Source organism: Dromiciops gliroides, chromosome 2, assembly GCF_019393635.1.
Source record: "Dromiciops gliroides isolate mDroGli1 chromosome 2, mDroGli1.pri, whole genome shotgun sequence".
NCBI classification, from domain to species: domain Eukaryota; kingdom Metazoa; phylum Chordata; class Mammalia; order Microbiotheria; family Microbiotheriidae; genus Dromiciops; species Dromiciops gliroides.
The window spans coordinates 273,510,620-273,538,394 of record NC_057862.1 but is presented as its reverse complement, the minus strand read 5'-3'; the positions used below and the strand labels follow the sequence as shown (position 1 = coordinate 273,538,394).

General features: G+C 40.7%; 2 protein-coding genes across 2 annotated transcripts; both read left to right on the top strand.

Annotated features, from left to right (window-relative positions):
* The first annotated feature begins 3,994 nt into the window (after positions 1 to 3,994).
* LOC122738715 (probable E3 ubiquitin-protein ligase TRIML1) lies at positions 3,995 to 5,401 on the top strand. Its single transcript, XM_043980659.1, has one exon. It carries the CDS (start codon positions 3,995 to 3,997, stop codon positions 5,399 to 5,401), a length of 1,407 nt encoding a protein of 468 aa, XP_043836594.1.
* Positions 5,402 to 14,673: 9,272 nt separating this feature from the next.
* Positions 14,674 to 16,080, top strand: LOC122738714 (probable E3 ubiquitin-protein ligase TRIML1). The gene has a single exon (XM_043980658.1). It carries the CDS (start codon positions 14,674 to 14,676, stop codon positions 16,078 to 16,080), a length of 1,407 nt encoding a protein of 468 aa, XP_043836593.1.
* The last annotated feature ends 11,695 nt before the right edge of the window (positions 16,081 to 27,775 follow it).

Sequence of the window (27,775 nt, the reverse complement as noted above, 5' to 3'; positions counted from 1 at the left end):
ATATATTATTTGTATGCACTAGTGTGAATTTTACATGTTAAATACCTGAATGTACATTGTACTATGTAATTGAAACAATTCCTTTTTCTGTGTGCTATATGCTAATTTATGGTGTCTATGATGTTCATGTTCCCCTAGGTGATTTTCAGGGATAGCAAATTATTCACTGTTTGGAGAATATAATAATAGATGAATGCTGGGCTGGGAGTATGGGTCCATTCCAAAAAGCTTTGGAGCTAGGAAAGGATTAAGAAAAAACAACCCCAAAGGAATGGATGATTTTAAACTGTGGCTAAACTGAGTACAAAAGAGGGTACTGGAAGAACGGTGTCTATACTTTTTTCCTTTTCTTCAGGCTTTTTGGGTGAGGCAACAAGACCCTGTAGGGGCACAAATTAAATGAATGCACATGAAAAATGCTGGGGATTGAGGAACCTAGATGGTGGATGGTAGTTGTTGGATGCTGAACCTGGATGTTACACAGCCCACACTGCCTTGGAAAGACTTCCTGAGAACTCCATGTTCCTGCACTGTACCCACACACTGGATGCTGATCCATTGGAAGGTTTTCACTGCAAATAGAAAAGCTCCCTCTGGGAGTAGTCAGTAAAATTAAGTTTCCAGTTGTGGGTGTGCCTGCAGATGAGGGGGTTCTGCCTAGTCTGAGAAGAGTCATGCAGGCTGGACAAAATGCTTGTGATGGGTATATTGATGTTAAGTATTTTAGTCATTTCTCAAATTCTAAATAAAGTTTTATACATGTCCATGACTTAGAAATTAATTGATGGAGCACAAAGCCAATAATGATTTTTATATCAGCAAACTAAATTTTTGAAGTTTTTCTCTTCAGTTTTTGACAGTGATCATAGACTAACAATAGAGCTAACAATCTGATATTTTTAAAATGAGATACAAAATATAATCATTACATGAATCATGTGTCTGAATCATCAACATCTGGGAATCTACTTTAAGCCACTCCATCCCCAAATCCTTCACAATGGCCAGGACCTGAGGCTCCCTGTATTTCTTGTGTAATGGGGATTGTTCAGAGTATGTGCAGATATTATGACCCACTTCTGGATGACTATGACAGAATTTTGGGACTGGATTCTAGTCATGTATGGCTTAGAGCTAAAGCAATTATAATTTGAGATGTCAAATAGTCCCAATAATGGGCTACTGAGGCAGAAGCTGATGATTCTGGTTGTTCAAGCGGACCCTTCTAGCTCTCTCATTCTGACTGTAATGTGTGTTTCAAGCTGTTTCCTAGGGGAAATGGCAATTGCCCTGCCCCACCTTAAGAATACAAGCAATTCAATGTAAGTTATACATGTGTAGTCATGCAAAATATTTCCACATTACTCAGGCTGTGAAAGAAAACTAAACAAAACAACTTAAGAAAACAAAACTAAAAACAAAAAAATGCTTTAATCTGTATTCTGACACCGTCAGTTCTTTCTCTGGAGATGGACTGCATTTTTCTTAAGTCCTTCAGGGTTGTCTTGGATCATTGCATTGCTGAAAACAGCTAAGCCATTCACAGCTGTTTGCCTCAGTTTCCTCATCTCTAAAATGTGCTGCAGAAGGAAATGACAAACCACTCTAGTTTCTCTGAAAAGATTACCCAAAATGTTGTTACAAAGAGTAAGACACAACTGGAAATTGACTGAACAACAATATCTGTAAAACCAGTCAAGCTTATGTTAATAAATTAACCCTATGGGTTGCACATCCAGCTACATATGCTAGTCTGGAAAATGGGTATTTTTCATCCACTTGGTTTTTCCTATGTAAATTATTAAGCTAATGGGTGTTACTGAGGAGAACCTGTAGTATTTTAGACTTTAAAAAAATTATTCTGAACTTTAGAAATAAAACAAGCATTTCATTTTTTCATTTATTTAGAATTTTATTTTTTAAACAATTTTAATGTCTACTTTTACAACTTTGTGGTCCAAATTCTCTTCTTCCCTCCCTCAATCATGTCAATAAAATTTATACATGTGTAGTCATGCAAAACTTTTCCACAGTTAGGCTGTGAAAGAAAACAGAGCGGGGGCAGCTAGGTGGCGCAGTGGATAGAGCACCGGCCTTGGAGTCAGGAGTACCTGAGTTCAAGTCTGGCCTCAGACACTTAACACTTACTAGCTGTGTGACACTGGGCAAGTCACTTAACCCCAATTGCTTCACTAAAAAAAAAGAAAAAAGAAAAAAGAAAGAAAGAAAACAGAGCAAAAAACCCCTCAAAAACCCCAACCCAAGAAAAAGAAACTATAAAAAATTGTGCTTTGGGGCAGCTAGATGGCGCAGTGGATAGAGCACCGGCCTTGGAGTCAGGAGTACCTGAGTTCAAGTCTGGCCTCAGACACTTAACACTTACTAGCTGTGTGACCCTGGGCAAGTCACTTAACTCCAATTGCCTCACCAAAAAAAAAAAAATTGTGCTTCAATCTGTATTCAGACACCATCAGTTCTTTCTCTGGAGATGGATTATATTTTTCCTAAGACCTTCAGGATTGTCTTGGATCATTGCATTGCTGAGAATAGCCAAGTTATTCACAGCTGATCATCTTACATTAGTACTGTTACTCTGTATACAGTACATCTCACTTTACATCAGCTCAGATAAGTCTTTCCAGGTTTTCTGAGAGCATACTGCTCATCATTCCACAGTTACTTTTGCTAACTGAATTTCCCTCCATCCTACTCCCTCTCCATGTCATTTACTCTATTCTCTATCTCCTTTCACCCTTTCCTTCCTCAAAGGTGTTGCTTCTAACTGCCCCCTCCCCCAATCTGCCCTGCCATCTATCACCTCCCCCACCTTCTCCATCCCCTTCCCTTCCTACTTTCCTGCAGAGTAAGATAGATTGCTCTACCCAATTGAATGTGTATGTTATTTCTTCTTTGAGCTAATTCTGATGAGAGTAAGGTTCACTCACTCCCCAGCACCTCTCCCTTTTCCCCTTCCACTGTATAAGCTTTTTCTTACTTCTTTTATGTGAGATACTTTACCCCATTCCACCTCTCCCTTTCCCTGTCTCCCAATGTATTCCCCTCTCACCCCTTAATTTTATGATTTTAAAATTTTTTAAAGAGATAACATCCCTTCATATTCAACTCACACCTGTGCCCTCTGTCTAAATATACTCCATCCACCTGCCCTAATAATGAGAAAGTTCTTATGAGTTACAAGTATCATCTTCCCATGTAGGAATGTAAACAGTTTAACTTTTTAATATCCCTTATGATTTCTTTTTCCTGTTTACCTTCTTGTGCTCCTCTAGAGTCTTGTATTTGAAAGTCAAATTTCCTATTCAGCTCAGGTCTTTTCATCAAGAATGCCTGAATGTCTTCTCTTTCATTGAATTCCCATTTTTCCCCCTGAAAGGTTATAGGCAGTTTTGCCTGGTAGGTGATTCTGAAGAGCCAGTTGTGAACACTATTGGATAATTGTAGGACAGGTTACATAAAGGTGAGAATTCAGCCCTATATCAGAGATAGGAAGCATGGTAAAAACACAGGAGTTCTCACCTTTCATGGGCAGTATGAAGGATAGGCTCATCAAAGGAAGATCTATAAAAGTCAGTCCTAAAAAACTTTTGATGACAGAGCTCAAGGGAAAAGGCTAGCATTATCTGTCCTGAGAGGAGTATGTCAGGAGTAATTTTTCCTTAGAATCGAGGGGCAAGACAACTCTGGCCTAAAGGTCTTAGGTGTGAAAATCATTGTGGATTACAGCTTATTACTATGGAACAGAACATAGGTAAGAACTCATGCCTATAGCAGAGACTGGAAATACTATTAAAGCTCAGGAGTTCTCACCTTTTGTGGGTGGAGTAAGGGGAGGACCTAACCAAAGGAAGGCATATAAAAAGACCCCAACAAGTCACTGCTATCAACCTTTGCTGCCAAAACTCCAGGGAAAAGAGTAAGCATTATCTATCCTGAGAGGAATATTGGAGAAGGATAGAATCAGAGGTCTAGGAGCATGGATGTCAAGGGGTTAATTGAAAGCCTCAAGGACGATCTCACTTGCTCTATATGTCTGGGTTACTTCACTGACCCAGTGACTGTCAAATGTGGCCACAGCTTTTGCACACAGTGTCTTCTCCAGTGCAGGGAGGGAGCTGATGCCACATTAACCTGCCCAGAGTGCAGAGGAGTCATAAGATCCTGCCATTTGATACCCAACAAGGGCCTGCAGAATCTGTCCATCACGGGCCAAATGCTCAGACCTCATTTACTGCAGAACATGGTGGCCCTGACAACCTGTGGCCAACATGGGGAAAAAGAGAAGCTCTTCTGTGAGGAAGACCAGAGACCCCTCTGTGAGTCTTGTTCATTAGCCCCAGAGCACAAGGATCATCATGTTCTTCCCATGGACAAGGCTGCTGAAAAGTGGAAGGACAGCCTCCAGGAGACACGGACTGTCTTGCAGAGAAAAGAAGAGAAATGTAAAGTTGCACTGAACAAAGTGAAAAGGAGAGAGGAATATTGTAAGGAGGATTTACATGCTCTGAAACAATCAGTTATGTCTGAATATGAGAAAATTTACCAGTTCTTCCGGAATGAAGAAGATCGACACCTGCTGGAATTGGAACAGGAATTCAGAAACAACATGGCAAAACACAAGACAAACAAGGCCAAACTATTGCAGCAAATCCAAAATCTGCAAAGAATGATATTAGAGGTGGAGGAGAATTTGGACAAGGCACCCTCAGAAATGTTCCAGGTTATGAAAATCCCATTGGAAAATAATGAGGAGCAGCTACTTCATGAACTAGAGGTTGATTGTTCTACCTGGAGCACCTGCCCCATCACTGGCTTGAGAGAAATGCTCACAAACTTCCACAGGGATATAACTCTGGATCCTGAAACAGCAGATCCTCATTTCATCTTGTCTGAAGATTTGAAGCATGTCGAGTGTAGAGGCGTCCAACAGGATCTGCCTGACAACCAAGAAAGATCTGAGGTTGCTTTCAGTGTACTGGGGGCCCAGACCTTTACTTCAGGCCAACACTACTGGGAAGTGGAGTTGGCTGATAATACAGAGTGGGAAGTGGGTGTCTGTAAAGATTCAGTCAGCCAAAATGGGAACCTCTCCATGTTACTTGAGGATGTGACTGCCCTAGCAGGTTACAGATCTGCAGATGATTTCTTCATCTGGAAATTACAAAGTGGCTGCTTTCTGAGTAAGCCAATAGATAAGATGGGCATTTTTCTTGATTGTGACAAGGGACATATAGCATTTTACAATGTCCTAGAAGAAACCCTTATCTACAGTCCCCCAGAAACCAGCTTTCAGGGGACTCTGCGCCCTTACTTTGCTATTTGTCCTCATAATCAAGAAGGAACTCCTGCATCACTCAGTATATGTCCCAGAATTAATAAGTGACAAATGACTGGAAATAACAATAAAAATGACTTTCTATTTATGTGAACTCGTGTTGAAATTGTCAATAAAATTATGTGTGATTATCAAAAGCAATGACAGTGAAGTCCATCTTGTTTGTGCTTGGAAAAAATAATACTAAACATTTTTATTTAAAGTTGTGAGTCCCAAATTCTATCCCTCCTTCCCTCCCTCCCATCATCCTTCCCTGAGGCACTAAGCAATCAGATGTAGGTTATACTTGTGCAATTATGTAAAACATTACCATATCAGGCATTTTGTACAAGGAAACTTGAATCAAAAAAATGAAGGAGAGTGAAAAATAGCATGCTTCAATCTGTGTTCAATATCAGTTCTTTCTTTGGAGGTGGATAGTAGACTTCATGATTAGTCCTTTGGGATTGTCTTGGATTATTGTATTGCTGAGAATAATTAAGTCATATGCAGTTCTTTATCAAACAATATTACTGCCACTGTGCACAACATTCACCTGGTTCTGCTCACTTCACTATACATCAGTTCGTACAAGCCTTTCTAGGCCTTTCTGAAATCATCCAGCTTGTCATTTCTTTTTTTTTCTTTTTTTTTTTTTAGTGAGGCAATTGGGGTTAAGTGACTTGCCCAGAGTCACATAGCTAGTAAGTGTTAAGTGTTTGAGGCCGGATTTGAACTCAGGTACTCCTGACTCCAGGGCCAGTTCTCTATCCACTGTGCCACCTAGCTGCCCCCATGCTTGTCATTTCTTAAAGCCCGGTAATATTCCACCACCATCATATACCACAGCTTGTTCAGCCCCATGCCCCAATTCACTGGCATTCCTTTGATTTTCAGTGATTAGCCACTAGAAAAAGAGCTGCTACAAATATTTCTGTCCAAATAGGGCTTTTTCTCTTTTTTGAGATGCCTTTGGGATATAAACCTAGTTCTGGTATTGCTGGATCAAAGGGTATGCAGAGTTCTATAGCCCCTTGGGCATGGCTCCAAATTGCTCTCCAGAATAGTTGAATCAGTTTCACAACTCCACCAAAGGTTAATGCATTAGTGTCCCAGTTTTCCCACATCCCTTCCATATCCAACATTTTCCTTAGTTGTTATATTTGCTACTCTGGTAGGTATGAGGTAATAACTTGGAGTTGTTTAAAAGTGCACTTCTTTGATCAACAGTGATTTAGCGCATTTTTTCATATGGCTATAGATAGCTTTGATTTCCTTGTCTGAAAACTCTGTTCATATCCTCTGACTATTTATCAACTGGGAAATGACTTGGATTCTTATAAATTTGGCTCAGTTCTCTGTGTAGTTGAGAAATGAAGCCTTTGTTAGAGCTGCTTGTTTCAAAATTCTTTTCCTGTTTTCTGATTTCCTGTTCTTCATTCGTTTTTTACGTAATTACACAATCTTGGTTGCATTAGTTTTGTCTGTGCAAAAGCTTTTTAATTTCATATAATGAAAATGATCTATTTTACATTTTGTTTTGCTCTTCCTTGGTCCTAAATTCTTCCTCTGTCCATAAATCTGAGAGATAAACTATTCCATGGTCTCTTAATTTGCTTATGGCAATATGAATATGCTTCATGTATACATCATGTACCTATTTGGACCTTATTTTAGTATACAGTGTGAATGTTGCTGTATACTTAGTTTCTCACCTACTGTTTTTCAGTTTTCCCAGCAGTTAAAAAATTTTTTTTTTTACAATGTGCCCACAAGAGGTTTGTTGTTGTTGGTTTTTGCTGGGGCAATGAAGCTTAAGTGAATTGCCCAGGGTCACACAGCTAGTAAGTGTCAAGTGTCTGAGGTCACAGTTATACTCAGGTCCTCCTGAATCCAGGGCTGGTGCTTTATCCTCTGTGCCACCTAGCTGTTCCCTTTCCCAGCAGTTTTTGTCAAATAATGAGTTTTTGTTCCCAAAGCTTGCATCTTTGGGTTTGTCATATTCTAGATTACTATAGTCATTTACTATAATGCATTTAGCACCTATTCTATCCCACTCATCCACCTCTCTGTTTCTTAGCCAGTACCAGATTGTTTTGATAATTATAGCTTTATAATACAGTTTGAGTTCTGGTACTGCTAGACTACCTTCTTTTGCATTTTTTCATTGATACTCAACATCGTCGAGCTGTTCATCTTGAAGATGAATTTTGTTGCTATTTTTATAGATGTATAAAATATTTTTGATAGTTTGATTGGTGTGGCACTATGTAGGTAAATGAACTTGGGGAGGATCTTCACTTTTATTGTATTGGCTTGGCCCACCCAAGAACAATGAATATTTTTCCAATTTTTTTAGATCTGACTTTGTGTGAAAAGTGTTTTATAGTTCTGGTTCAATAGTCCCTTGGTTTGTCTTGTGTGCTGATTATTTCCAAACTTATCTATGCTGCCCTAACCTCTGTGGGGACTTCCATTCTTGCACCTACAACTGGATGTCCAGTAGATACCTTAAACTCAACATGTCCCACACTTAATTCATTGTCTTTCCTCCTAAACCTTCCTCCTTCTTGTAAGGGCCAAATTTAGTCTGGGGAGAGTCAATTGGGTGGCTCTCTGTAACATTGGGGTAAGGAGATTAACAGCCTCTTTTCCACAAACAAATCAGGTTTTATTAATGGGAACAAATCTATTACACAGGTGAAGTTAATAGAGCCAGGGACAATGAGAAAGGGGATAGAGAAAGGGAAAAATATGTCCCACTTCCCAGATAGTTAGAATCTAAATCTTGAGGGTAAAAAGGCCCCAGGCACCCCAAACCTGCCTCCAGCCCAGCTATCCCAAAGAGCTTGCCTAGCTTTAACAACACAAACTCACCACCACCTGGAATCTGTAGTTCCAAGGAGAAATAGCTGCGCAGTGTCCCCTGGCTCAGTTGGAAGGTCCACCACACCAGTGTCTCTTTCCCTCTCTCCCATGTGCCCTGGAGAGTGCCCTCCTCTCAGGCTTCCTCCTGAAACCTCCCTTGAAACCAGAAAACAGGGTCATACACTCTCCCTCTCTCTCTCTCTCTCTCTCTCTCTCTCTCTCTCTCTCTCTCTCTCTCTCTTTCTCTCTCTCTCTCTCTCTCTCTCACACACACACACACACACACACACAGCATCAAGCTAATTGGCTGGAAACTTTGATTGATAAGTCACACTAGCAAACATCACTTCCTGATGCTAAAGGCACCTGGCTTTTCAAGATTACATCTTTTCAGTCTGACCACAATGAAGCAAAGATATGGTCATAGACACCCCAAATCACAATTAACTCCTTACATTCCCAACTCCCCTATTATTGCTAAGGGTACCACTTTCTCCCTACTCCCTCAGGTTGGCAATCTAGACATCATCCTCAACTCCTCACTACCTCTCATTCCTAACTGCTGCCCTCCATATTTGATCTGTTGCCAAGACCTGACAAGATTTCACTTTTGTAACATCTTTCAAATATACTCCCTTCTGTCCTCTGATAGTTGTAAAAAATTAATTATCAACTATAACTAACCTGGAAAAATTATATATAATTGGATTTATGAAAAATTATAACTGGACTTACATGAAAAATTATAGGTTTAGAGAAATTATAAGTAGGCCGTAAGTCCCATCTGGGGTGCCATTAAAATGTGGAAATATTTTGATTTACTGGCCAATTTGAGAGGCTAATCTGACTGGAGGACTAATCTGGGGACTGTTAACTGTTTGGCTGAGTGCTTTTAATTTAATGTGGGCTGTTTATAAAGTTGCTCTACACTGCTCCCAAATTGATAAACTAAATATTAAGATGCCTCTTAACTAAATAATCAAAGCAGAGTTTATTTATGAGATACTATTTAAAATTAAGAATACAGGGAAATAAAATGTACAACCTGACTGCTTTCCTGTGGTCTATTTCCACTGTGTCTCTTTCCCACCTGCTGCTCTTTGAACTTTTTTTAATAAGATAAGGGCCTTAGCAGCCGCTTGCCTCAGGGCACGTTACACTTTCCCTGGTTTGTAATAAGGCCTGTAACCTTTTTAATACAATAAGGGCCTTAGCCACACCCGCCTCAGGGCACTCAGGTCCTTTATTCTAACTCCAAGCCCCTTTCACTTTGTAAATCCCCCAGCTTCTAACTTTCCTCTCCTTACTGCCACTGCTGAACCCCTGTGTTTCTCTCTCACCAACCTTCTGTCTGTCTGCTCCGTCAGTCTGCCCTTCGGTCTCTCTTTTCTCTGCTCCTAGTCCTTCTCGTCTTCTCCTGCATCCTTGTAGCCCCCTGTCTGTCTTCTCCAACCTTTCTAATCTCCTCAGCCGCCGCTTGACCTCTTCTCTGCCTCGTCTTGTCCCTCAGAACCTCTTCTCAGCCTCTCCTCCCTCCTTGTCCTCTCTCGTCCCTCCGAAACCCCCTCGGTCTAACTTCCAGGTCTATATATACCTTTTCCTTCTCCCCACTCAAATCTCGGGGCTTCCTGGGCCCCCACAGACCAAGCTAATCTGCTAGCCAGGGCTGTGGCTGGTGGTGGGGGAGGGGGGGGTGTGCTTGAGCAGCTCGCTCTCAGCACAGGCTATCTGGGATCTTTCGGATAGCTCCGCTCAGGTCGGAGGAAGCTGGGGGCTTTTTTTCCCCCAGCTGTCTGACCTGACATCTTGTACAGCCCACGGGGCTTTCTGGCTCAGCTGAAGCAGAGCGGGGAGGGGAAGAGACCCTGAGGGCCTAAGGCTTTCCAATCTCAGCCCAAAGGTAGGGTCCCCAAATCAAAATAAATTTCCACATAGTGCTACCCTCATCACCTAATTCTTGGACTATTGCAATAACCTGTGGTTGGGTCTGACTCTTTCAAATTTCTCCCAACTCTAACCCATTCTCCATTCAGCCACTAAAGTGGTTTTCCTAAAATGAAAGGGTCACCATGCCACACCCTCTCCTCCCACACACCCCCACTCCATAAACTTCAGTAGCTCTCCATCACCCTCAGGACAGAATACAAGCTCCTTAGGTTGGCATTCAAACCTCCTCATAACCGAATAAACTCTCCACACTTTTCCAATTTTCTTCTAACTGACTCTCCACCAGGTACACTTCATTCAGTGACACTTGCTCTTGCCCCTTTGCTTTTCCTCAAACAAGATGCTCCATCTCTCAAATCAGGGCATTTCCTCTGGCTGTCCTCCACTCCTGGGATACTCTTCCTCCTCATCTCTACCTCCTGGATTTGCTGACTTCCTTCAAGTCCCAACTAAATGGGGCTTAGAGAGGTTAAGTGACTTGCCCAGGTCCACATAACTAGTAAGTGTCTAAAGTAGGATTTGAACTCAGGTCTTCCTGACTCCAAGTCCAGCACTCTGAACTGTGCCAACTATTAGATTTGACTTCACAGGAGACCAATGTCTAAATCTAATATCTCTACCACTTATATGACCCTGGCAAGTCACTTAACCTACCTGGGCCTGTTTCCTCATGTGTAAAGTGAGAGAATTGTACTAGATGACTTCTGAGGTCCCTTCTAGTTCTAAATCTAGGAAACTATGGTCCTAGTTTGTTTTAACTTCACTACTACAAAGGAACTCCTATAAATATCTTGGTGGATGTGGGAAGTTCTTTTTAACTTTATCCTTTTGAGTATGGACATTTTAATAATTTTCTTATCAAAATTCCAAATTCTTTTCCAGAATGAATGGAACAATTCATAGCTCCATCAACAGCAGGACAATGTGAGGGGAGGGCTTCCCTGATTACACCCATTATACTATGTATACTATGTAGTGCCTCCATGATATCCAAGCATCAACACAATCAACTTTCCTCATTATACCTCAGTAGTCAATGTGTCTGATCTCAATAGTGAGCATACCACCATTAAAAGTGCAGATTGCAACACATCCTTTCTCTCTTTCATCCTACTTGATTCTTGGACTTGTGTTCCTTTCAATCTTGTTTTTGTTTTTGTTTTTTGGTGAGGAAATTGGAGTTAAGTGACTTGCCCAGGGTCACACTGCTAGTGTCAAGGGTCTGAGTCTGGATTTGAACTCAGGTCCTCCTGAATCCAGGGCCACTTCTCTATCCACTGTGCCACCTAGCTGGCCCTCCTATCAATCTTACATAGACAATCCATTCAGTGAACTAGAAACCTTCCAATAAATCTTTTAATATTTCATAGGTAGCAGATTCAGATTTTCCCTCTCTTTTTATCCCCTTATTTGACCCACCTCTTCTTTTTCTTTCTTTTTTAAAAAATACTGTCTTTTTTGGATGATGCATTTCATTCTCCTTCTTGTAAGTCATTGTCAATAATAGTATTTGGTTGCAGCTTGCAACCTATCATGAATCTCTTCATTGGGTCTCATCATTGGTTTACCTCAACATTTCTTTCTTTAAGGACTGTTCAATTATTCATGGCCATATATGCTTTTGGGGAGAATCCTCTTAAATATATTTGTTTTCCTTTTTTGTGGATCAGCTTGAGACTTTGGAAACTGCTGCATAATTTCTTTTTTTTTTCTTTTTTTCTTTTTTTTTTGGGGGGGGGCAATGGGGTTTAAATGACTTGCCTAGGGCCACACAGCTAGTAAGTGTCAAGTGTCTAAGGCCGGATTTGAACTCAGGTACTCCTGAATCCAGGGCCAGTGCTTTATCTGCTGTGCCACCTAGCCACCCCGCATAATTTCTTAAATGTAATTCAGTTTACTTTCTACAATTCCACTCTGAATTAAGTTTATAGTATACCTAAAAAGAGCTACTAGGTGACACAGTGGATAGATCGCTGGGCTCTTAGTATCAGGCAGACTTATCTTCATGAGTTGAAATCTGACTTCAGACACTTACTAGTTGTATGACCCTGGGCAAGTCACTTAACCCTGTTTGTCTCAGTTCCCTCATCTCTAAAATGAGCTGGAGAAGGAAATGGCAAACCACTCTAGTATCCCTGAGAAGAATACCAAAATTGTTGTCACAAAGAGTCAGACACAACTGAAAATTGACTGAAAAACGATATCTTCAAAACCAATCAATCTTATGTTAATAGATTAACCCTATGGATTGCACATCCAGCTGCATATACTAGTCTGGAAAATGGGTATTTCCATCCACTTGGTTTTCGGTATGTAAATTATTAGGCTAATCTCTTTTGAATGACCAAGGATGTTACTGAGGAGAACCTGTAGTATATTAGACTTTTTCAAAAACATATTTTATTCTGAACTTTAGAAATAACACAAGCATTTCCTTTTTCATTTATTTAGAATTTTATTTCCCCCTGAATTACATGAAAAAACCATTTTAATGTCCATTTTTAATGCTTTGTGGTCCAAATTCTCTTTCTCCCTCCTGTGATGTTTAAAATCTAAATTGTGGTCGCCTTAAATTAGAAGCTTTAGCATCAGTCCTCGGGCATTCAACGTTTATTAAAGCATACAGATATTCCCATGGAGTTCAAAAAGTTAAGAAAAAAGCCTATTTAGCCTAGAGTTCCCGCCTGGTCTGGTTCTTCCTCAAGTCCTCTGCCACAAGCCTGCTTCAATCAAGAACTCTCTCCAGCAAACTGATTGTGGAAGCTTTTTATAGGTCTGGAACAGAGGTAGTCCTTACACACTGCTTCAAGCTGATTGGTTGGTGTCATCCAAATCCATTGGTTCTGAAGGTATTCTCAAGGTGTGATTACAATCCAGTTAACCTGAAGTAGGCTAATCAGCAGTTAATCACTCTCACTGATTCAATCAGTCTAGATTAATCTCCAGGTGGGTCTTTGAGTATCTGCTAAATCTCATTATTTCATCACACTCCTTCCCTCAAGCATTTCAATATAAGTTATACATGTGTAGTCATGCAAAACATTTCCACATTAGTTAGGCTGTGAAAGAAAACAGACCAAAAAAAAAACCCTAAGAAAAAGAAACTAAAAAAAAATGTCCTTCAATTTGTATTCAGACTCCATCAGTTCTTTCTCTGGAGATGGATTGCATTTTTCCTAAGTCTTTCAGGGTTGTCTTGGATCATTTCATTGCTGAGAATAGCCAAGTCATTCACAGCTAATCATCTTACAATAGTGCTGTTACTCTGTATACAATACATTTCACTTTGCATCAGCTAATGTAAAATTTTCCAGGTTTTCTGAGAGCATGCTGCTCATTTTTTCACAGTTACTATTGCTAACTGAATTTCCCTCCATCCTACTCCCTCTCCATGTCATTTACTCTATTCTCTATCTCCTTTCACCCTTTCCCTCCTCAAAGGTGTTGCTTCTAACTGCCCCCTCTCCCAATCTGCCCTGCCATCTATCACCTCCCCCACCTACTCCATCCCCTTCCCTTCCTACTTTCCTCCAGGGTAAGATTACCCTACCCAATTGAGTGTGTAATTTCCTCTTTGAGCCAATTCTGATGAGAGTAAGGTTCACTCACTCCCCAGCACCTCTCCCTTTTCCCCTTCCACTGTATAAGCTTTTTCTTGCTTCTTTTAGGTGAGATACTTTACCCCATTCCACCTCTCCCTTTTCCTGTCTCCCAGTGCATTCCCCTCTCACCCCTTAATTTTATGATTTTAAAAATTTTTAAAGAGATGTCATCCCTTCAAATTCAACTCACACCTGTGCCCTCTGTCTAAATATACTCCATCCACCTGCCCTAATAATGAGAAAGTTCTATTTAGCTCAGGTCTTTTCATCAAGAATGCCTGAATGTCTTCTCTTTCATTGAATTCCCATTTTTCCCCCTGAAGGATTATAGGCAGTTTTGCCTGGTAGGTGATTCTGAAGAGCCAGTTGTGAACACTATTGGATAATTGTAGGACAGGTTACATAAAGGTGAGAATTCAGCCCTATATCAGAGATAGGAAGCATGGTAAAAACACAGGAGTTCTCACCTTTCATGGGCAGTATGAAGGATAGGCTCATCAAAGGAAGATCTATAAAAGTCAGTCCTAAAAAACTTTTGATGACAGAGCTCAAGGGAAAAGGCTAGCATTATCTGTCCTGAGAGGAGTATGTCAGGAGTAATTTTTCCTTAGAATCGAGGGGCAAGACAACTCTGGCCTAAAGGTCTTAGGTGTGAAAATCATTGTGGATTACAGCTTATTACTATGGAACAGAACATAGGTAAGAACTCATGCCTATAGCAGAGACTGGAAATACTATTAAAGCTCAGGAGTTCTCACCTTTTGTGGGTGGAGTAAGGGGAGGACCTAACCAAAGGAAGGCATATAAAAAGACCCCAACAAGTCACTGCTATCAACCTTTGCTGCCAAAACTCCAGGGAAAAGAGTAAGCATTATCTATCCTGAGAGGAATATTGGAGAAGGATAGAATCAGAGGTCTAGGAGCATGGATGTCAAGGGGTTAATTGAAAGCCTCAAGGACGATCTCACTTGCTCTATATGTCTGGGTTACTTCACTGACCCAGTGACTGTCAAATGTGGCCACAGCTTTTGCACACAGTGTCTTCTCCAGTGCAGGGAGGGAGCTGATGCCACATTAACCTGCCCAGAGTGCAGAGGAGTCATAAGATCCTGCCATTTGATACCCAACAAGGGCCTGCAGAATCTGTCCATCACGGGCCAAATGCTCAGACCTCATTTACTGCAGAACATGGTGGCCCTGACAACCTGTGGCCAACATGGGGAAAAAGAGAAGCTCTTCTGTGAGGAAGACCAGAGACCCCTCTGTGAGTCTTGTTCATTAGCCCCAGAGCACAAGGATCATCATGTTCTTCCCATGGACAAGGCTGCTGAAAAGTGGAAGGACAGCCTCCAGGAGACACGGACTGTCTTGCAGAGAAAAGAAGAGAAATGTAAAGTTGCACTGAACAAAGTGAAAAGGAGAGAGGAATATTGTAAGGAGGATTTACATGCTCTGAAACAATCAGTTATGTCTGAATATGAGAAAATTTACCAGTTCTTCCGGAATGAAGAAGATCGACACCTGCTGGAATTGGAACAGGAATTCAGAAACAACATGGCAAAACACAAGACAAACAAGGCCAAACTATTGCAGCAAATCCAAAATCTGCAAAGAATGATATTAGAGGTGGAGGAGAATTTGGACAAGGCACCCTCAGAAATGTTCCAGGTTATGAAAATCCCATTGGAAAATAATGAGGAGCAGCTACTTCATGAACTAGAGGTTGATTGTTCTACCTGGAGCACCTGCCCCATCACTGGCTTGAGAGAAATGCTCACAAACTTCCACAGGGATATAACTCTGGATCCTGAAACAGCAGATCCTCATTTCATCTTGTCTGAAGATTTGAAGCATGTCGAGTGTAGAGGCGTCCAACAGGATCTGCCTGACAACCAAGAAAGATCTGAGGTTGCTTTCAGTGTACTGGGGGCCCAGACCTTTACTTCAGGCCAACACTACTGGGAAGTGGAGTTGGCTGATAATACAGAGTGGGAAGTGGGTGTCTGTAAAGATTCAGTCAGCCAAAATGGGAACCTCTCCATGTTACTTGAGGATGTGACTGCCCTAGCAGGTTACAGATCTGCAGATGATTTCTTCATCTGGAAATTACAAAGTGGCTGCTTTCTGAGTAAGCCAATAGATAAGATGGGCATTTTTCTTGATTGTGACAAGGGACATATAGCATTTTACAATGTCCTAGAAGAAACCCTTATCTACAGTCCCCCAGAAACCAGCTTTCAGGGGACTCTGCGCCCTTACTTTGCTATTTGTCCTCATAATCAAGAAGGAACTCCTGCATCACTCAGTATATGTCCCAGAATTAATAAGTGACAAATGACTGGAAATAACAATAAAAATGACTTTCTATTTATGTGAACTCGTGTTGAAATTGTCAATAAAATTATGTGTGATTATCAAAAGCAATGACAGTGAAGTCCATCTTGTTTGTGCTTGGAAAAAATAATACTAAACATTTTTATTTAAAGTTGTGAGTCCCAAATTCTATCCCTCCTTCCCTCCCTCCCATCATCCTTCCCTGAGGCACTAAGCAATCAGATGTAGGTTATACTTGTGCAATTATGTAAAACATTACCATATCAGGCATTTTGTACAAGGAAACTTGAATCAAAAAAATGAAGGAGAGTGAAAAATAGCATGCTTCAATCTGTGTTCAATATCAGTTCTTTCTTTGGAGGTGGATAGTAGACTTCATGATTAGTCCTTTGGGATTGTCTTGGATTATTGTATTGCTGAGAATAATTAAGTCATATGCAGTTCTTTATCAAACAATATTACTGCCACTGTGCACAACATTCACCTGGTTCTGCTCACTTCACTATACATCAGTTCGTACAAGCCTTTCTAGGCCTTTCTGAAATCATCCTGCTTGTCATTTCTTAAAGCCCGGTAATATTCCACCACCAACATATACCACAGCTTGTTCAGCCCCATGCCCCAATTCACTGGCATTCCTTTGATTTTCAGTGATTAGCCACTAGAAAAAGAGCTGCTACAAATATTTCTGTCCAAATAGGGCTTTTTCTCTTTTTTGAGATGCCTTTGGGATATAAACCTAGTTCTGGTATTGCTGGATCAAAGGGTATGCAGAGTTCTATAGCCCCTTGGGCATGGCTCCAAATTGCTCTCCAGAATAGTTGAATCAGTTTCACAACTCCACCAAAGGTTAATGCATTAGTGTCCCAGTTTTCCCACATCCCTTCCATATCCAACATTTTCCTTAGTTGTTATATTTGCTACTCTGGTAGGTATGAGGTAATAACTTGGAGTTGTTTAAAAGTGCACTTCTTTGATCAACAGTGATTTAGTGCATTTTTTCATATGGCTATAGATAGCTTTGATTTCCTTGTCTGAAAACTCTGTTCATATCCTCTGACTATCAACTGGGAAATGACTTGGATTCTTATAAATTTGGCTCAGTTTTCTGTGTAGTTGAGAAATGAAGCCTTTGTTAGAGCTGCTTGTTTCAAAATTCTTTTCCTGTTTTCTGATTTCCTGTTCTTCATTCGTTTTTTACGTAATTACACAATCTTGGTTGCATTAGTTTTGTCTGTGCAAAAGCTTTTTAATTTCATATAATGAAAATGATCTATTTTACATTTTGTTTTGCTCTTCCTTGGTCCTAAATTCTTCCTCTGTCCATAAATCTGAGAGATAAACTATTCCATGGTCTCTTAATTTGCTTATGGCAATATGAATATGCTTCATGTATACATCATGTACCTATTTGGACCTTATTTTAGTATACAGTGTGAATGTTGCTGTATACTTAGTTTCTCACCTACTGTTTTTCAGTTTTCCCAGCAGTTAAAAAATTTTTTTTTTTACAATGTGCCCACAAGAGGTTTGTTGTTGTTGGTTTTTGCTGGGGCAATGAAGCTTAAGTGAATTGCCCAGGGTCACACAGCTAGTAAGTGTCAAGTGTCTGAGGTCACAGTTATACTCAGGTCCTCCTGAATCCAGGGCTGGTGCTTTATCCTCTGTGCCACCTAGCTGTTCCCTTTCCCAGCAGTTTTTGTCAAATAATGAGTTTTTGTTCCCAAAGCTTGCATCTTTGGGTTTGTCATATTCTAGATTACTATAGTCATTTACTATAATGCATTTAGCACCTATTCTATCCCACTCATCCACCTCTCTGTTTCTTAGCCAGTACCAGATTGTTTTGATAATTATAGCTTTATAATACAGTTTGAGTTCTGGTACTGCTAGACTACCTTCTTTTGCATTTTTTCATTGATACTCAACATCGTCGAGCTGTTCATCTTGAAGATGAATTTTGTTGCTATTTTTATAGATGTATAAAATATTTTTGATAGTTTGATTGGTGTGGCACTATGTAGGTAAATGAACTTGGGGAGGATCTTCACTTTTATTGTATTGGCTTGGCCCACCCAAGAACAATGAATATTTTTCCAATTTTTTTAGATCTGACTTTGTGTGAAAAGTGTTTTATAGTTCTGGTTCAATAGTCCCTTGGTTTGTCTTGTGTGCTGATTATTTCCAAACTTATCTATGCTGCCCTAACCTCTGTGGGGACTTCCATTCTTGCACCTACAACTGGATGTCCAGTAGATACCTTAAACTCAACATGTCCCACACTTAATTCATTGTCTTTCCTCCTAAACCTTCCTCCTTCTTGTAAGGGCCAAATTTAGTCTGGGGAGAGTCAATTGGGTGGCTCTCTGTAACATTGGGGTAAGGAGATTAACAGCCTCTTTTCCACAAACAAATCAGGTTTTATTAATGGGAACAAATCTATTACACAGGTGAAGTTAATAGAGCCAGGGACAATGAGAAAGGGGATAGAGAAAGGGAAAAATATGTCCCACTTCCCAGATAGTTAGAATCTAAATCTTGAGGGTAAAAAGGCCCCAGGCACCCCAAACCTGCCTCCAGCCCAGCTATCCCAAAGAGCTTGCCTAGCTTTAACAACACAAACTCACCACCACCTGGAATCTGTAGTTCCAAGGAGAAATAGCTGCGCAGTGTCCCCTGGCTCAGTTGGAAGGTCCACCACACCAGTGTCTCTTTCCCTCTCTCCCATGTGCCCTGGAGAGTGCCCTCCTCTCAGGCTTCCTCCTGAAACCTCCCTTGAAACCAGAAAACAGGGTCATACACTCTCCCTCTCTCTCTCTCTCTCTCTCTCTCTCTCTCTCTCTCTCTCTCTCTTTCTCTCTCTCTCTCTCTCTCTCTCACACACACACACACACACACACACACACACACACACACAGAGCATCAAGCTAATTGGCTGGAAACTTTGATTGATAAGTCACACTAGCAAACATCACTTCCTGATGCTAAAGGCACCTGGCTTTTCAAGATTACATCTTTTCAGTCTGACCACAATGAAGCAAAGATATGGTCATAGACACCCCAAATCACAATTAACTCCTTACATTCCCAACTCCCCTATTATTGCTAAGGGTACCACTTTCTCCCTACTCCCTCAGGTTGGCAATCTAGACATCATCCTCAACTCCTCACTACCTCTCATTCCTAACTGCTGCCCTCCATATTTGATCTGTTGCCAAGACCTGACAAGATTTCACTTTTGTAACATCTTTCAAATATACTCCCTTTTCTCCTCTGATAGTGCTATCCTCTTCACCCAATTCTTGGACTATTGCAATAACCTGTGGTTGGGTCTGACTCTTTCAAATTCCTCCCAACTCTAACCCATTCTCCATTCAGCCACTAAAGTGGTTTTCCTAAAGTGAAAGGGTCACCATGCCATACCCTCCCCTCCCACACACCCCCACTCCATAAACTCCAGTAGCTCACCATTACACTCAGGATAGAATACAACCTCCTTAGGTTGGCATTCAAAGCCCCTCATAACTGAATAAACTCTCCACACTTTTCCAATTTTCTTCTAACTGACTCTCCACCAGGTATGCTTGATTTAGTGACACTTGCTCTTGCCCCTTTGCTTTTCCTCAAACAAGATGCTCCATCTCTCAAATCAGGGCATTTCCTCTGGCTGCCCTCCACTCCTGGGATACTCTTCCTCCTCATCTCTACCTCCTGGATTTGCTGACTTCCTTCAAATCCCAACTAAATGGAGCTTAGAAGCTTATGGGTCCTTCAAGTCCCAACTAAATGGGGCTTAGAGAGGTTAAGTGACTTGCCCAGGTCCATATAACTAGTAAGTGTCTAAAGTAGGATTTGAACTCTGGTCTTCCTGACTCCAAGTCCAGCACTCTGAACTGTGCCAACTATTAGATTTGACTTCACAGGAGACCAATGTCTAAATCTAATATCTCTACCACTTATATGACCCTGGCAAGTCACTTAACCTACCTGGGCCTGTTTCCTCATGTGTAAAGTGAGAGAATTGTACTAGATGACTTCTGAGGTCCCTTCTAGTTCTAAATCTAGGATACTATGGCCCTAGTTTGTTTTAACTTCACTACTACAAAAGAACTCCTATAAATATCTTGGTGGATGTGGGAAGTTCTTTTTAACTTTATCCTTTTGAGTATGGACATTTTAATAATTTTCTTATCAAAATTCCAAATTCTTTTCCAGAATGAATGGAACAATTCATAGCTCCATCAACAGCAGGACAATGTGAGGGGAGGGCTTCCCTGATTACACCCATTATATTATGTGACCAAACAGTGGTGCCTCCATGATATCCAAGCATCAACACAATCAACTTTCCTCATTATACCTCAGTAGTCAAGGTGTCTGATCTCAGTACTGTGCATACCACCATCCAAAGTGCAGATTGCAACACACCCTTGCACTCTTTCATCTTACTTGATTCTTGGACATGTGTTCCTATCAATCTTACATAGACAATCCATTCAGTGAACTAGAAGCCTTCCAATAAATCTTTTAATAATTCATAGGTAGCAGATTCAAATTTTCCCTCTCTTTTTGTCCCTTTACTTGATCCACCTCTTCTTTTTGGGAGAATCCTCTTAAATATATTTGTTTTCCTTTTTTGTGGAGCTGCTTGAGATTTTGGAAACGGCTGCATGATTTCTTACATGTAATTCAGTTTACTTTCTATAGTTCCACTCTGAATTAAGTTTATAGTATACCTACAAAGGGCTGCTAGGTGGCACAGTGGATAGAGCACTGGGCTTAGTATCAGGCAGACTTATCTTCATGAGTTGAAATCTGACTTCAGACACTTACTAGTTGTATGACCCTGGGCAAATCATTTAACCCTGTTTGCCTCAGTTTCCTCATCCCTAAAATGAGCTGGAGAAGGAAATGGCAATCCACTCTAGCATCTCTGACAAGAATACCCCAATTGTTGTCACAAAGAGTCAGATACAACTGAAAATTGACTGAAAAATAATATCTTCAAACCCAATCAAGTTTATGTTAATGGATTAACCCTATGGATTGCATATCCAGCTACATATGCTAGTCTGGAAAATGGGTATTTCCATCCACTTGGTTTTCAGTATGTAAATTATTATGTTAATCTCCTTTGAATGACCAAGGATGTTACTGAGGAGAACCTGCAGTATTTTTTTTTTAGTGAGGCAATTGGGGTTAAGTGACTTGCCCAGGGTCACACAGCTAGTAAGTGTTCAGTGTCTGAGGCCGGATTTGAACTTGGGTACTCCTGAATCCAGGGCCGGTGCTCTATCCACCGCACCACCTAGCTGCCCCAGAACCTGCAGTATTTTAGACTTTTTCAAAAAAATATTTTATTCTGAACTTTAGAAATAACACAAGCATTTCCTTTTTTCATTTATTTAGAATTTTATTTCCCCCTGGATTACATGAAAAAACCATTTAAACATCCATTTTTAATACTTTGTGGTCCAAATTCTCTTTCTCCCTCCTTCCCTCAAGCATTTCAATATAAGATTAAGGCTGGATATCTTTGAATCATCTGCATAGATGATAATTGAACCTGTGGGAGCTGATAGAATCACTGAGACAGTATAGAGGGGAAAGGAAAGGGGGCTGAAGATGGAACCCTGGTGGATACTAACAGTTAGTACTAATATGATAATGAAATGGCTGAAGAACCAGCAGTGGAAATAGAAAAGGAAACGTTGGAAAGGCAGGAGGAAAGCTGGGAAAGAGCAATGTCTTGAACAATGAGAAAGACAGGCAGACAGAGAGAGAAGGACAGGAGGGAGGGAGAGTGAGAATCCAGGAGAAGGTGATCAACAATGTCAAATGCTATAGAGAGGTCAAAAAGGATGAGGACTGAGAAGAGGTCATTACATTTGGCAATTACATGATCACTGACAACTTTGGAGAAAGCAGTTTCAGTTGAATGTTAAAGTTTGAAGCCAGATTATGGAAGGTTTAGAAGAGAACAAGAAAAGAGGAAGTAAAGGTCTATCATGTGGTTGGATTTTACCTGAGAAAATATAGAACACTGGTTAGAACGAATGTTTGAATGATGGTTTTTTGTTTTTTGTGTTTTTTTTTTAGTGAGGCAATTGTGTTAAGTGTCTGAGGCCAGATTTGAACTCAGGTACTCCTGAATCCAGGGCCAGCGCTCTATCCACTGCGCCACCTAGCTGCCCCCAGTATTTTTTTTTTAAGATAGGAGAGGCATGGGTATGTCTGTAGGCAGCAGAGAAGGAGTTAGTAGATAGGGGAAGATTAGTGGTAAGAGAATGGCCCGACCTTGTTGAGGTCATAGGAACTGAATAGGTTAAGGAACTGGGAAATTAAGGTATTGGTGAAGCACCAACATATATGGTAAAGTTCATTATTATGAGGTCAGGAGTTGGGGACTGTTTCTCCCCCACATTTGCCACGATGGCATGACAGTGTCAAAGGAGTTTCTGACTACTTTTGTATTGATCTTTGCACTTAGGCCACTAGGAAGCCATTAAGTCTCCAGAATGGTTTTTAAGACCTCTTTAAGGAAAAAAATAGTTTAGCATGCATGAATAAGGGCCTCAGAAAAAATCTAGGCCATCCTGTGTTGCAAGGCCTTAGGAAAAACTAGCATAGCCTAGACATCAGGAACCGTAATTGACATTGCTTCTAGTTAATGTCCCCAACATCACTGACAGTGCAAGCGGACTCCCATTATTTCAAGCCATTTGTGGTGGCTCCAGTAATTTAGAACAGGGGGCTACAGCAAGGCTTGGAAGGTAGAAATAGAAAGGTGAGAAATAATAAGTTATGAATTAGTCTCCTACTTCTGCTATCCATTGGGATAGTTCTTTGTTCCAGAAGTTCATTGGTCAGCTCTCTCTTTTCTTCTGTAGGATCCAAGAAAAGGCTTACTTCCTTCCCTTTCCACCACCAACATGTTAATCCCAACCAATGTTTTTCTTTTCCCCTGACCTACTACAGAACAGAAAATCTTGTCTGTATTCCTAACTCTATTATAGATGTCTGTCAGCAGTAAAGACCTCTTTGGTCCTATATTTTATTCTATCCTCCTACTTAACACAGATGACTATTTTGGGTACATCAGGGGTTAAATAGGATTTTGTTAGCTGGCTTGGTGATCTAATCATGGTAGGTGATAACATTATAACTATGGAAAAAAGGTGTTCCAAGTTCCAAACAATGGATTTATGAAAAAAATTTCTGAACTACAACCTGTTCATAATTTGAGGACTTCTTGTACTTTGAAAGATATGAGAAGTATTTTTAGCTTTCTGCTCAGTGCCTTGAACAGAGCAGAGCCACGGCTTGAATGAATGGTTAAAGCTAGAAGGAACCTTAGCTATCATCCAGTTCAGTCATTTCATTTTATAGATGCAGGCACTGTGAGATCCAGAAATTAACAATGCCTTGCCCAAGGTTACATGCTGAATCAGGGGTGGGGCTGGACTAAAAGTCAAACTCTGGATTTATAGTCCTGTGTTCTTTTCATTTTCCCACATAACTTTGTTTCCCTTTCAACAACTTTTGATATTAATTTCAACTAGATTTCATCTATATTAAATTGTAAGAGGATGAGGGAACTGCCTTAAATAGTATGATTTGCCCCAGAAGATGTGAATTCTTTCACTTCCAAATTTGGAATTTAGAAGTTGAAGCTTGACCATTTATCTCCATTGCCCACTGCCTGGGATTGCATTCTTAAGCAACGTACTCCAATAAAATTCCATCATAAACTATGGAATTTGTTGAAATATTCTTTTAATCTGTGTAAACCATAGCCCATTTATCAAACAGCTGGGCTCACACCGAGTTCAATTTTGAAGGCTTCTAAATAATTATCTCCATATGAGTACACTGTGGAACCATTAAGGAAAGCAATTTAGAATTACTCTAAAAAGAAAAAGTGACTAAATGTCCATATTTTTTAATCTAAAAATCCCACTGCTAAGCATATATCCCAAGAAGGTCAAAGATAGAAAGAAAAATACCCCATATACCAAAATATCCACTGCAGCATATTTAGTGGTAGCAAAGAAAGGGAAACAAAATTCATGCCTATCAATTAGAGAATGGCTAGAAAAATTATGGTATATGAATGTAACAGATTATTAACATATATAAGTGTAACACTCCCTCAAGGCAATTTCCCTAATTCCTACGCGTATTAGACACCATAATGAATTTATTGCTAAGACTGATCATTTCTGTGTTCTTATGTGTTCCTCCTCTCCCCGATACTACTACCATCTCAATTCAGGCCCTCATCACCTCCCACCAGAATTACTGCTATAGCTTGTTGGTTGGTCCTCCCTGCTACGTCACTCCTCTCCATTTTAGTCTACCCTTCATTCTGCTATCAACGTGATCTTCCTAAAGCCCAGGTTTGACTAAACTTCAGTGGCTCCCTTTTTTCTCCAGGATCAAATATAAAATCCTGTTTGGCATTCAAAGCCCTTTATAACTTGTTCCACCCTGCCACTCCTCTCCTTCTAGTTTTCTTACATCTTACACAGTGGCACCGACCTTTTTGTTGTTCCTTGCACAAGACTATCTTCTAACTCCAAGCATTTTCATTGGCTGTTCCCTTTGCCTTGAATTCTCATCTCTGCCTCCTGGCTTCCCTGGCTTGCTTCAAGTACCAGCTAAAATTCTATCTCTTACTGTAAGCCTTTCCTGATTCTCCTTAACTGTCTCATTTAGTACCCATGACAACCCCATGAAGTAGGTGCCATTATTATATCCCCATTTTACAGTTGAGGAAATGTAGTCAAACATAGTTTGATTTGCCCAGCATCACATGGCTAAAAACTGTTTGAGGCCAGATTTGAACTTATGTCTTCCTGACTCCAGGTCCAGTGCTCTATCCACTGTGCCATTTAGCACCCTCACTTGGGTGCAAGTACAACTAGAATTCCTGGAAGAGTTATGAAGCAAGAGTTAATTTAAAAAAAAAAGTTTTATAAATGAGTATAATTGAGAAAAAAATTACAAAAGAAATTACAGTTATGGAAGAAAAAATTAGAAAGGGAATTAATAGCTCAGCACAAGAGCTACAGAACCCTAAGCAACAAACTCCTAGAAAATTAGAATAGACCAAACAGAAGACAATGAGTTCAAGTACTCTTTAGAACATATTATTCCATTCCTTCTTCCTTTTTCTAGTGGATGAGGAATAATATTGCATTATTTGAATTTCCTTTCCTTTGTATTTGAAACTGTTTCTGGAGCAACTGGGGGGGCGGAGCCAAGATGGCAGAGGAGAGGCTGTGACTCCCACAAGCTACAGATAAACCCGTCCATTCACGCCCAAATAATGCGGTAAAAATCAAAACCCAGAACAGCCTAATGCACATAAGAACAGAGTGAGACTATTTCTCCGCAAAAGAGGGTAATTCTGATCACCTACTGATCAGGCTGAACAGCTCAGCGCACGTCCGGACCCAGCCAGGGACACTGCTTCCAGCGCATGTCAGAGTCTTCAGCACCAGCAGCTTCTGAGGCTCAGATCACAGACTGGTGAGGGGGTTCGGCGGTAGGCTGGGGTGAAGTGGAGGCAGTATCTACTGGAGTTGGGGCAAAGCGCCCTGGGTCTGAACCAGTGGGCTGAATCGAGTGGTGGTGGCCTAGTGGGGGAGGGGTAAAAGCACACCAAGCTTCCAACCATAGAGAATCAGAGTTCAATCAGACTTCTGTTTCCGGGTCAAAGAGAAAGCGGCTGTGATTACTCACAAGCCAGGCAGGCTGAGAAGAAGCCCAATCACCTCCTGGGCCATGCTGTAGCATGATCAGTGTGTTCTGGAAGCAGCGCTACACTTTAAGAAGGAGTAAAAAGCCAAGAAAGAGTAAGCCAGGATGAGTAGGCAGAGAAAGCAGAAGACCATCGAAAACTTCTTTGGGGGAAAGGAAGACCACAATACATCTTCAGAAGAAGAAGATAATAATAGGGTCAAAGCTCCAACATCCAAAGCTTCCAAGAAAAATATGAACTGGTCTCAGGCCATGGAAGCTCTCAAAAGGGACTCTGAAGAGAAAGTAGGAGAGATAGAATGAAGATGTAGAGAAAGAGAGGAAGGAATGGAAAGAGAAATGAGAGCAATGCAGGAGAATCATGAGAAAAAAGTCAACAGTTTGAAAAGCCAAATGGAAAAGGAGATTAAAAAACTGTCTGCTGAAAATAATTGCCTAAGAATTAGGACTGAACAAATGGAAGCTAGTGACCTTATGAGAAACCAAGACACAGTAAAGCAAATCCAACTGAATGAAAAAAAATAGAGGGCAATGTGAAATATCTCCTTGGAAAAACAGCTGACCTAGAAAATAAATCTAGGAGAGATAATTTGAAAATCACTGGACTATCTGAAAACCATGACCAAAACAAGAGCTTAGACACCATCCTCCAAGAGACTGTCAGGGAAAATTTTCCCGGATATTCTAGAAGCAGAAGCTAAAATAGAAATTGAAAGAATCCACCAATCACCTCCTGAAAGAGATCCCAAAAGGAAAACCTCCAGAAATATTATAGCCAAATTCCAGAACTCCCAGTTCAAGGAGAAAATATTGCAATCAGCTAGAAAAAAGGAATTCAAATACTGTGGAGCTACAGTAAGGATAACACAAGATCTAGCAGTTTCTATATTAAAGGACTGGAGGGCATGGAATATGATATTCCAGAGGGCAAAGGAACTGAGACTACAGCCAAAAATCACGTACCCAGCAAAACTAAGCATCATCTTTCAGAGGCAAACATGGAACTTCAAGGAGAAAGAAGACTTTCAGGCATTTGTTATGAAAAGACCTGAACTGAATAGAAAATTTGACTTTCAAATACAAGACCCTAGAGAAGCATAAAAAGATAAACAGGAAAAAGGCTTCATGAGGGATATTAAAAGATCAAACTATTTATATTCCTACAGGGGAAGATAATACTTCAAACTCATAAGAACTATCTCAGTAAGGATTTAACAGAGGACACAGGTCTGAACTGAATACGAAGGGATGTTATGTTTAGTTCTTTGTGGGATGTCTTATGTCTGGGGCCGGATTTGGGCTTGGGGCCTCCTGGGTCCAGGGCTGGTGCATTGTCCACTGTGCCACCTAACTAACCCATAATGACATCTTTAAGGTGTAGGAGAAATAGACTGGGGGAGGGGGAAGGGGAGAGATGGTCTGGGGAGAGGTTGTTCACATGAAGGAAACAAGAAAAAAGCTTATGGAGGGGAGGGGAAGAGGGGGAAGGAATTGGGGAGTGAGTGAACCTTAATATCAGAATTGACTCAAAGAAGGACTAACATACATACTCAAGTGGGTATAGTAATATATTTTTGCCCTGAGGGAGGGGAGGGAGATAAGGGCGGAGGGGAGAGGGGAAGGAGGGAAGGGCAGATTAGGGGAGAGAGCAGTAAAAAGCAAAATACTTTTGAGGAAGGTAAAGATGTTCTGTGTAAACAGCACAAGTATGACATATTGAATTGCTTGATTTCATAGGGAGGGTTGAGGAGAGAGGGAGGAAGAAAATTTGGAACATAGAATTAGCTCAAAGACCTTAAACTCATCAGAGTTGGCTCATGGAGGGAATAACATTCACACCCAGTTGGGAGGAGTAATCTATTTAACCCTACAGGAAAGTATGAGGGGAAGAGGATAAGGAAGGAAGGGTGGGGGAAAAAAGGGAATG